The sequence below is a fragment of the Stenella coeruleoalba genome, assembly GCF_951394435.1.
Source record: "Stenella coeruleoalba genome assembly, chromosome: 19".
NCBI lineage: Eukaryota > Metazoa > Chordata > Mammalia > Artiodactyla > Delphinidae > Stenella > Stenella coeruleoalba.
The window spans coordinates 54,612,504-54,622,861 of NC_137165.1; the positions used below are offsets into that span (position 1 = coordinate 54,612,504).

General features: G+C 58.2%; 1 protein-coding gene across 2 annotated transcripts; it reads right to left on the reverse strand.

Moving 5' to 3' along the window:
* Positions 1–747: 747 nt before the first annotated feature.
* On the reverse strand, positions 748–9,898 carry RAB37 (RAB37, member RAS oncogene family). 2 transcript variants are annotated; one of them, XM_079906167.1, is made up of 10 exons: positions 9,159–9,898; positions 8,926–9,022; positions 6,129–6,239; positions 5,098–5,139; positions 4,522–4,588; positions 4,367–4,419; positions 3,373–3,438; positions 2,747–2,803; positions 2,597–2,673; positions 748–2,401 (listed from the first exon to the last, which is right to left on the reverse strand). In XM_079906167.1, the coding sequence occupies exons 2-10, from the start codon at positions 9,016–9,018 to the stop codon at positions 2,296–2,298; spliced, it is 672 nt and encodes a 223-aa protein (XP_079762293.1). In that variant the 5' UTR covers positions 9,019–9,022; positions 9,159–9,898; the 3' UTR covers positions 748–2,295. The 2 variants fall into 2 exon arrangements, with proteins under 2 accessions (XP_079762293.1, XP_079762294.1); XM_079906168.1 differs by lacking the exon at positions 6,129–6,239.
* Between the last annotated feature and the right edge of the window lie 460 nt (positions 9,899–10,358).

The following is a 10,358-nucleotide window of genomic DNA, read 5'->3' on the forward strand; positions in this document are numbered from 1 at the left end:
TCCACCTGCCTCGGGGATTGAGAGCCAACCCTCGGGTAAAGGACCCTAACATTTCAACAGCCTTCAGCCGAAGTGTGCAACTCCAGTTGGGGGTGGGGGCGGGGGCGACTGTTGCCAGGAAAATCAATGCCGCTCCAGTGCTGCGAGCGGTCTTACGAATAAGAACGAGGTCCACCTCGGACCCAACAGAGTAGTTTGAATAACGAGATTTTTCCATTTGTGGGGCCACTTTGCTTTGTCCCAGGAACTGCTAATAGGGGTGCGGGCTCTGATCCTCGCTGGGACAGTGTGAGGGTCCAGCAGAGAGCCCAAGGCTTCACGGGGCTGCCCATCCAAGACAGGCCACCTAGGGACAATGGCGTGGGAATTGGCGTCAGCCTTTGGCTAGGGAGGTGGGGTTGGGGAGAGGCAGATCAGGGTCAGGTAACCAATCTCTGGGTACATTCCATAGGAAAAGGAGCCCTGGCTTTTTTCAATAGAGAAGGAAAAATGATTAGGACCGTAAGATAAACCTTTCAGCTCCTACTTTCAGATGAGAGGCTGGTCACAGAGGCTGGGGGCAGTCTGTTAGGGATGAGGTGACTAGTTGGGGACATTGAAGGATGAGAAGCAAATGATTTTGGCAATCAGTGACAAGCAACGACAATCCTTTCAACATGATCCGCCCCCGCAACTCCCCCCCCCGACCCCCGCATCATGTGCACCTCAAAGAAGCAACGGACAGGGTGTACTTTCCAAAATACTGCCATTTACTTCTGAAAAACACAAATGCCAAAGGCCCAGAGCAGCCCATGTGATTGGATTGCCTGCGACCTGCCTTGGGCCCCAGAAGAACCCGGCAAGGTCAGGCTCCTCCCTGCTCTGCCCGGGAGAGGCCTGGAGAGTGTCCTTATCGTGCTGACTCTGCTCTGGGAGCAAGATTTCTGCCTTGAAAGCAAATGCAGCAGCTGCAGAAATGTACAGTGCATACCTTTCTCACCCCTCTCCCCACCCCTGGTGAACAGAGCTGGAGTAAAGGTGCCTCTAGGTCATAAGCTGCACGTCTCCTGCCCTCTTCCCATTGTTGGGGTCAGGGCTTTGGGAGACATGTGACCTTGGCCCCATGTAAACTCCTTTAGCATGTAAACTCCTTGCTGCCCGTCTCCCCACCCCAAGCCTCACCCACATGACCTTGTTTTGCATACAATGCGTTGATTTTCCCAGAAATGGATGACCTCTCACTCCCTAACCTGGCTCAGTACGAAGGGAGATAAAGAAGTTTGGGCCCGAATGTCCATCTGAGAAGAAAAGGATGTGGCTGATGGGGGAGGAGATGGCCCTTGGGTTTAGGGGTTACACAACGGGGTGAGGTTTGCTCACTTCTATCTCCCACCTACTCCAGGAGTCAGGGCTTTCTTTTTATTTGGCTCTTTATCCAGTGGAAGCACTACAGCTGCTTGAAGAAGTAGCCTGTGGGCTGCATACCGGCCTAAGGATTGGAACAGAAGAATAACCTTTCCCTATCAGTAACTGTAGGTGTCTGGGGACACAGGCAGAAAGGTAGGAAGATAAGGCCAGGGATTCAGGGAGGAGGGGCTCCCCTGGGATCTGAGGTCCAGTGAATAGGAACCAGATGTTTCCAGGTGCCCTAATGTGCTTGTGGGCTGGGGGAAATGGGGTGCACCTCCCAGAGAGGGGCTAGTAAGGCCAGAGGTAGCCTAACAGACCTAATCTCTGTTACTCCTCTCCCCCCCTCCCCCCAGGGAGCTGGGTCCCTGCCCAATCTCCACATCTCTTATCTTCCTGAGGCTTTGGTCTCGCTCCTGGCACAAGGGCCCTGTCTTATTGGGGAAGATTGTTCTCTGGGGAGCCGGAGGAAATGAAGGCCTGGGTCTGCTCAGCCTCTTGCCAGCTGAAGGGTGGGAATGGGGTCACTACCTGCCTCATACCCCAGAAGTGCATCAGTGCCCCCTGGTGCTGAGCTGGTGCAATATCACCCTCATGGTGGGTAGGTGGGAGGCCCAGGCCCCTGAGTCCTAGCACTAGAAGGCAAAAGGGGCACCAGCTCCCTTCCTCCGTTTTCTGGTGCCCTTTTGATTAGATTATGTATCATTAAAATGAAATAAAAATATTTTACCCTCCTCCGGGGATGCAGGGAAGCTACAGGAGCTAGAATAGGGGCAGGAGTACGGAGGGGCTGTGCACTGGGTCCCCCAACTCTCTCCTCATTGGCTCAGCCGCTTAGAATAAACCAGGTCTGAGGGAGAAGGCTGCATCCTTGTGCGTCTCTGGAGCTTCCTCTCAGCCCCTTGGGATTCACAAGAAAGAGCAGCAGCTGGGCCGCTTCTTCTGGGATTCCACATAGTCTCGGATCTGGAAGCTGGGTTCATTAGCCTGCCGCCCGGCTCTGTACTTCAGCTCCCTTGAAGAGGAAGAAGAAATGGGCTGGGAAGGCAGTGAGGAACTGAGCCTTCTCCCACTCCCACGGCCCGGGGCCAGGGGGCCTCGGAACGCAGAATATAGTTGGGCCCGGGGACTGGGCCAAGGGCCAGGCCCTACCGAATTCCCAGATGGTGCCACCCTTCCCTGCACGTTCCCTTCCCGGCTCAGCGCTCACTTGGCAATGGCCAGAAAGGCTAACTCCACGTTCATGCCCGTCTTGGCGCTGGTCTCCATGAAGGGAACTCCATACTCCTGCCAGGGTGAGATTAGCCTCAGTGGCCAGTCTCCGGCTGCCCACCCCCACTCCCCCCAGGCAGTCACTTACCCTGGCCAGCATCTCTCCATCCTCTGAACGGATCATCCTTTCACTGCTCACGTCCGCCTGTCAAGCCCAGGTGGGTCACTCTGGGGAAGGAAGCCTTGACCCCGGATGGCCCCTCTCCCGCCCCGCGGGCCCAGGTTTCTGCCCTGGGAGCAGGTACTTCCCGCCCTCTGCTGGTGGCCTGCGGGACTGCGGGTGGTATGATCCACCTGGGGCCAGGGCTTCTGCCTTCTTCAAGTTCTTACCCAGCTCCCAGCAGGGGGATCTCACCCCAACTCAGGGAGGTGGGTAACTCTGCTTGGCAAGGGGGTGGTGGCCAGCCTCGAAGGGCTGACAGTATTTGAGGTTAACCCTTTCCACACACAGCTCTTAATCCGTGTATCTAGTCCCTAGGATCTAATAGGGGCTGAGCAGCTGGTCATCCCTGGATCTCTCAGGAAGCAGCTTGACCTTTCCCCGCAGGGGGCCATTTCCAAAGCTTTAAGAGGGCAGATATGATGGACTGAAGCCTCCAGATAGGTCTGACTCCTGAACTGGAGGCTGTAAAGAGTGCTTTGCTGGAAGGATGTCCAGCTAATACTTGTGGCAGTGGGAGAAGGATGGGCTGACCCTGCCCTGGAGCCACTCACCTTGTTGCCTAGGAGCATAATCACCACATCCCTCTGGGCGTACTCGTGAATCTCAGTGAGCCAGGCCTGCGGGAGAGGGTGCGCTGAGCCCCAGCCATTCCCCTCCTCCCTCCTGCCTTTCCTTCTTCTGCCCTGTGGATTATCCTGGACTACTCACTGCCCCTGAACACCGATCATAATGCCCTGTGCATTCTCTCATCGACATCTTTGTTTGGGCCTCTCCAGTCCTGAGTAGCTCTAAACCCCTTGCAGTGTAGCTCTCAGTTCTATGAAAGACAGAGGCGACAGAGGCTATATCTTATAAATCAGCTGGTAGTCACCAGCAGTCTCCTCGAGTGCCCTGTTGAGGATTCTAAGGCCCCATAAGGGCTCAGTGATCAAAAATACTGTGATTGATTAGTGATGTCTGCCATGAGCATGGGGTTGGAGGTGGCAGTAGGAGTGCCATGGATTCCATCCAGTTTATAAGCAGTTTTATATCTGTATGTCTTGTTCCCCCAGTTTGCTTGTCAACCCCTTGAGGTCAGGGAGCATGTGAAATCGTCACGATGCTGTGCACAGAGTCAGCGTTTGTTGAATTACTGTCTCGACTATTTAATAGTTTGCTTGTGAGGAGGGAGCCACTCGCTTTGTCTGCCTGAGTCACCTTCTTGAAAGTTGGGGTGGATGTATGGGTAGACTTTTCTGCTCGGGCTCTCCTCTCGGTCTCTGTGGGTAATTGTCCAGGGTGGCGCTGGGCACTTTCTGAACATTCTGTCATGAAATGCTCCATGAATCATAGGGATGAACAGGTGACATACAGCCTGCTTGGCCTTCATGCCCACATGCCCATCAACCACCCAGGAGCAGTTGATTACTTCTGAGTCACAGCTCCGGTGTTTTTAACGAGGCAGCAGTATTCCATGCTCCACCCATTCCCACAAAGCAGGAAGCAGCCCTGGCCTGCACAGGCCCTGCCCTGCCTGCTCGTGAGTGGTGGGTGGGGAGGACCTACCCGGATGTTGTCGAAGGAAGATTTGTTGGTGATGTCATACAGCAGGAGCAAGGCTGGAGGGGGAGAGAGAGGTCACATGGGGAACTTGGGGCAGAAGGGTGGATGTTACAAGTGGGCTGGGGGGGTGGTGGAGGTGGAGCACGTGAGGGACCTACCCTGGGCATCTCGGTAATAAGCGTGGGTGACACTGCGGAACCGCTCCTGCCCTGCGGTGTCCCAGATCTAGGAAGGGATGGACAAATGGTCAGAAGGGGGCAGGGACTGTCCTGGGCAGAGGAAAGCCATGTTGTGGTACGAGAGATGGGCGGGGAGGTGAGATGTTTCCTTCTTTAGTTTCTCATGGGTTTGTGAACATCTGGTGATGTCCCGGATGGCGGTAGTTAATGAGTTCTCAAGCTCGTTCGGTGCTGTTGCCTCTTGCCCAGCCCAGGGATTAGAGGTGTCCAACCTCCCAGAGCAGATGAGGCCTGGGAACCTGGGGATGATTTGAAGCGAGCCTAAGCTTGTCTGAAGGCACTTAGAGCTGCTGCCTTTGACAGAAGGGAGGGTGCCTGGGAACGGCTTTTTCTGCAGACATCAAACAAACAAAGGCCGTTTCCTCTCCTGACCCCCACAGGAAGTTAGCCCAGGCGGAGCGCAGGGCCGCAGGCCTCCTGTGGTTGGGTGCGGAGGCTGGGCAGGCTCCCCCATCCTCTCGCCCACACCCCAGCCCTCCCAGCCGCTGGTCTCACCTGCAGCTTCACCCTCATACCATCCACGGTCACCACCTTGTTCTGAAAGAGAAAAGGGCAGAGGGAGAGGTGGGCGTGGAGGGCAGGGGAGTCTCGGTTTCTGCCTTCTGCTGAATCCTACAGTACAGCAAACATCCTGTCTGGTTGCTCCCCAGGGCCACGGGGGTCCGGTGAGCCCCGGAGACGTCTCCAGCCGGATCGCCCCATCAGGGCAGTGGGACTCTGTCCCCAGGTACCCCTACTTTGGAGTCCTCTCTTCTGGGGACTCCGTCTGCCCTTCTCACAACACGCCAAGGCAGGGAGAGCCTGAGAACCTGCCTGACCGCACCCCTCCTCTCGCCCCGGCCCGGGCTCAGCAAGGTGCACAGGCGGAGCCCAGCCTCCAAGCTCTTAGAGATAAGACGCCCACCAGCATCTCGGGGACCGCAGAGGCTGGATCTGCAGGGCCGTCTTTCCCCTGGCTGTCCACTAGTTCTCCTCAGTGAAGCTTCCCCTCGCACTGGGAGGGAGGCACCTGGCCTTTGAGAGCACCCCTGCCAGGGTTAGACCCTCACTCTCCTGGCCCGTGCGCGTGTGCAGTGCTCAGAGCCCTCGGCATCCGGGATGCCGATTTGTAAAGATGGGTTCATCGAGGTGAGAGGGAGGGATGCTGGCAAGCTGCTCTGTTCCCACAGGGCCAGCCCAGTTCCTCCACCTAGTGCTGTGCTGGGCTTCCCGGGACTCCAGAAAGACTGGCTGACCTCAGGTCTTGCCGGGGGGCCCAGCTAGCACTGTGGGATATGTCTGCCTGGCTGGGGGCAGGATGTTAAGACTCAGTCTCTCATTTCTCATCCTGTAGGGGAGCCAAGAGCCTCCCCAAGCCCAGACTCCTCTTAGCTGGCCACCTCTGGGGTCCCTAGGGGAGCATCCTGTGCCCTAGGGTGAGCCACAGCGGTCCTGAGAAGCCAGCGCAGGTGAGGAGAGGACCGTCCCCCGTGCCTGAGCCATAGCCCCTGGCTCGCTGCTGGAGGAGGAGCCTGCAGCCACCTCACCCTGAAGTCTATGCCGACAGTGGCTATGAAGGTCCCGGACAGGAAGGCCCCATCTTTGAATTGGATCAGGAAACAGGTTTTGCCGACGCCTGAGTCTCCCAGAAGCATCACCTAGGAGATGGGGGCAGAGGCAGTTAGCTGGGCTTCCAGGGAGAGCCAGGGAAGGATGCCGACTGCCCCGAGGGCACCTGCTTCTGGAAAAGCCTGCTGCTGCCTTCACCCTGCCTCTCCTCTCCACACTCCCTGGCTCCGGCTGCCTCTCAGGCTCTCCCTCTGACCCTCCTGTCCTCATCTGGTTTCCTGGAAGCCTGAGCTGCCAACTTAGCACTAACAGGACCTCAAACGTGCTCGGTGGCCCCAGAGAACAACCACATTCTTGTGGTCTCGACTCTGCACCGTGCTAGGATCCCTTACCTCTCTGTGTGTGTTCCACGCATGTGTGCACACGTGGGTGGGGCTATGGTGCCAGAAAGAGAAGTGTTAATACCTCGGACAGGGATTCCCACCCAAGGGAGTGTATCAGAATCTGCTGGGGGCACGGCTCTGTCATTTGCAAAGCCATATTCTAAACTTACTTTTGTTCAGGTGTTTTACTTTTGGTTACATTTATTTGGAAGTTCCTGATGACATTTTATGTTTATAAAAGCGTTGCGTGAATTAGGGAAGGTTGAAATTTATACTGAAGCGGAGAGACATTTAGTCTGAAGTTCGTTCCGCAGAAACCTCCCACATGGGACAAATGGCTGACAGTTGGCATCCCTGGTCACTGTAGGTGGCAGAGCAGGAGGGAGTGTGGGGGGGGGTATGTTTGTCCCTTTCCTGTCTGTCCAGTCTCTGCTCATATTCTCTGGGGACCATGGGCGGGGGAGGGGACCCCTCTGTCCAGTCACTCCTCAATCTTGGAGAACAGATGTCCAGACCTAATGCTGGAACTTTCCCAACAGGCCGAGTCGATACTTAATGGGCTGAGCAGGGACTGGATTTGAGTTATTTTTGAGGCTGTGACCTTGACAATGGAGCCCAAGGGCTTTCCTGCTGTGGGCATGGGGTATGGGATTAGCTAACTTTGGTGGAGAGGTGGGGGGCTGAACCAAAGGTGTATGAAGGCTGGGGTCCTGGCTTGTACGTGGGTTACTGGGGGACTTCGGGAAGATTTCTTAACCCTTCTGTGGCAGTTTCCATAGTGGTTAGAAGGAAAGAGGGATAATTTCTTTGAGGCCTTTCTAGACTCCGTTAATGTCTAGGGTCAACAATGTTGGCGTGAACCACCTGACTCCAGAAGAGTGGCCCGGGGTGGGTGCTGCCTGCCTGTGGCCCCATCCCCTCTAATCCTCCCCAAGGAGCTCCCACCAGGCTCTTCCCAGACCATCCCGGACTCAGTCTCCTAGGCAGGCCTCGGGCACGAAGGCTGGTGGGGGCCAGAGGCCAACTCTCCACAGATGCCGCTTGGCCCAGGGGACAGATGGCAGGCTGGGGGCTAAGGAGCCTTCGGGAGCCTGCATTGCTCCCTGGCTCCTGGGTCCCAGTACCCGATGGGGAAGGAGGGAGAGAGGGAGGTAGGGCAAGCACCTGTGTACTTTACAGTTGACGGTTGCCTTGAGCAAATGATGCCACCCACCCAGCCAGGCAAGTCCACCAAACAGCTGCCCAGCCTTGCCACCTCCTAGGCAAACACCCAGCTGGCGTGTCAGGCAAGGAGGTCAGGCAGTTCCCAGCGGCCTGGGGCTGGCCCTCAGCAGCTCCCCTCCCCCGAACACAGTGGGGGCCGACTTCCTGCCTGGAGCCCACACAGGACGCTTATCGCAACGGCTCTGGGTGGGTGACTTGCAGAGTGGCTTCCTCTGAAACAAGGGGGGTTGCAGGAGGAACCCAAGGCGCAGAAAGAGGCAGGTCTCCTTCAAGGCCATGTAGCATGAGATGGGCGGCCCCTTCGCTAATCTATCCCCAACCGTACAGAGGAAGAGTGGAGGCTCTGGGCTCTCCCAGCACCTCTTTCAGAGTTCCTGGTACCTGCCTGCTCCAAGGGCATGGAGGGAGGGCATACAGACCAGTGTCCACCACCAGCCCCACCTGCTTCCGTTCAGGGCCACCCGCAGAGGGAACCAGCCCCAGACAGCTGACTTAAGCTCTCCCAGGTGGGAGACTTGTGCCTAACGCCCCAGGTCTTTCTCAGGTTCTAAAAATTCCCATGTGGGTCTGCATTCTGGCTAGCAACATCCTCCCAGAAGAAGGTGTGGGCAGTGACTGCAGGGGTGGAAAGGGAAGGGGTAGCGCCTGGGGGCAGCTGGGGTCCTAAAGATCTTCAGTCCTAAGGCCTGGAAACTGCGAGAAGGGCATTAACTGCAAGTTTCCCCGCCGCCAGGAGGCGTCCTTTCCAAGTCGCCAGGCAGCCCTATTTCCCAGCGCTTCGGGTACCTGTACCCTGGAGGGTTGTGCGCTCAAACCCTACCTAGAAGCATGGGATTCCTGGGGCTCGTATTGGCCGGAGTGTGGCAGAAGAAAATGGGGTTGCGGTCCTCTGGGTGGGGAGTCACTCGCTCCTTCCGACCTTCCTTTCCCTTCTCCCACGGAGCCAGCCCAGATCCCTGGACGCTGGCATGGGCCCAGGGCTCTGTCTCGACCCTCCTTCCTTATTCTGGGAGACCCGGCTGCCTGGGGGGAAGGGATGAGTCCAACGCAGACGCAGCCAGAAAGGGTCTTGGGCGGGGAGGCCGGGGTCTCAGGGCGAAGAGCGCGGGGAGGGGTGACCCCCAGAGCCGGCACCGAGTCCCCAGCGCTGGGTGCAGTGCCCACCCACCTTGCCCATAAGATCGTAGCTCGGACTGCAGGGTGGGGAGCGCTCGGGGGCCTCGCCGTTCCGGGTGGCAGCGGCGCCAGGAGTGCCCGTCATGTCCCTGGACCAGAGGTGAGCTGGGGTAGGCGGCGGGCGAGGGACGGCGCAGGAACCGCCTCGCCTTAGGCTCCACCCACTCCTTCTCCCCTCCACCGCCCCGGCCCGGACCCCGACAGGCTCCTCCCTCCGTCCGCCACCTGAAAGACACTGGCGTGGAGCGGGCTGTCCCGCTGGGGCGCGCAGGACCGCAGGGTCAGCTCCGGAGGGGCAGGAGGGCCCCCGTGCGCCACACTGGCCTGAGGGCGTGGGCCAAAGCCAGCCCTAGGACCGACCGGTCCCCAGGGTTGCCAGCTGCCGGGGTTAGGTTCCCACCGGGAGCTGTCCCTGGAGACCCCGCCTTCAGGGGAAGGTCTGGCCTCGCTGGGACCCGCGGACCCGCGCCCGGGTTGCCACTGCGCAGCGTGGCCAGGAGGCGGCGCCCGGGCTCCATCCGGCTGGCGGGCAACAGGTGGCTCCGGGAGCGGGGGCGGGGGAGGCTGGAGACGCCCCTGGGCAGCGCGGCGCGGAGTTCACGAGGAGGCGTGCGTTCCGAGCGCAGCTCTCAGGCGGTTTCGCTTTTGCTAATGCACCCCAGCTCGACGTCATCTGAATGTAATTGCGTTTACCGACCGGTGGATATTCACCTTGCAGCGCATTTGCACTTCGGGGCCCCTGGCCGGTGCTTGGACTTTGACACCTCCCATTTCTGCCCGCCCTGTTGGACTGCGCCCAGAATGTACCCACCCCGGAGAGCCTTCCGAGGTGGGCTTCCCTGCACACCTCCCAATCCAGGCGCTCCCGAAGGCAGAGCTGACCCCTGGCACCGAGTAGGCCTTAAACGTTTGGTATCAAAAGAATTCATGAAGTCCTGAATCTTTTTTTTTTTTGGCTCCACCGCACTGGCACCTGGGTTCTTACTTCCCTCACCAGGGATCGAACTCACGCCCCCAGCAATGGAAGCACAGAGTCTTAACCACTGGACCGCCAGGGAAGTCCCTGTGGTGAATCATTTTGAGCAGAGTCTCCAGGACATCTAAGGAACCCTGCAGCTCCTGGTGACAGAGGGTGAGAGTATGTCCGGGGTTGTCTATAGCGGAGTTCAGGGGCCCTGGCCTGGGCTAACCATTCAGTTACGCTGTCCCAACGTCTTATATAAGGGAGGTCAGGTTCCCGCGGAACGGGGTGGGTGCAATGCAAAGGAACTGTGTGAAGGGTGTGAGGAGAGGCAGGGGCCCTGCACCTCTCTACCTACATGTTGGGGTGAGGGGCAAGGGGCAGGCACGGCTTATGGGTGACCACAGGCCCCGAGGGGACTGTGTGTGCACCCGCCTCCTACCACGTGACTTTTGGCATCAGCT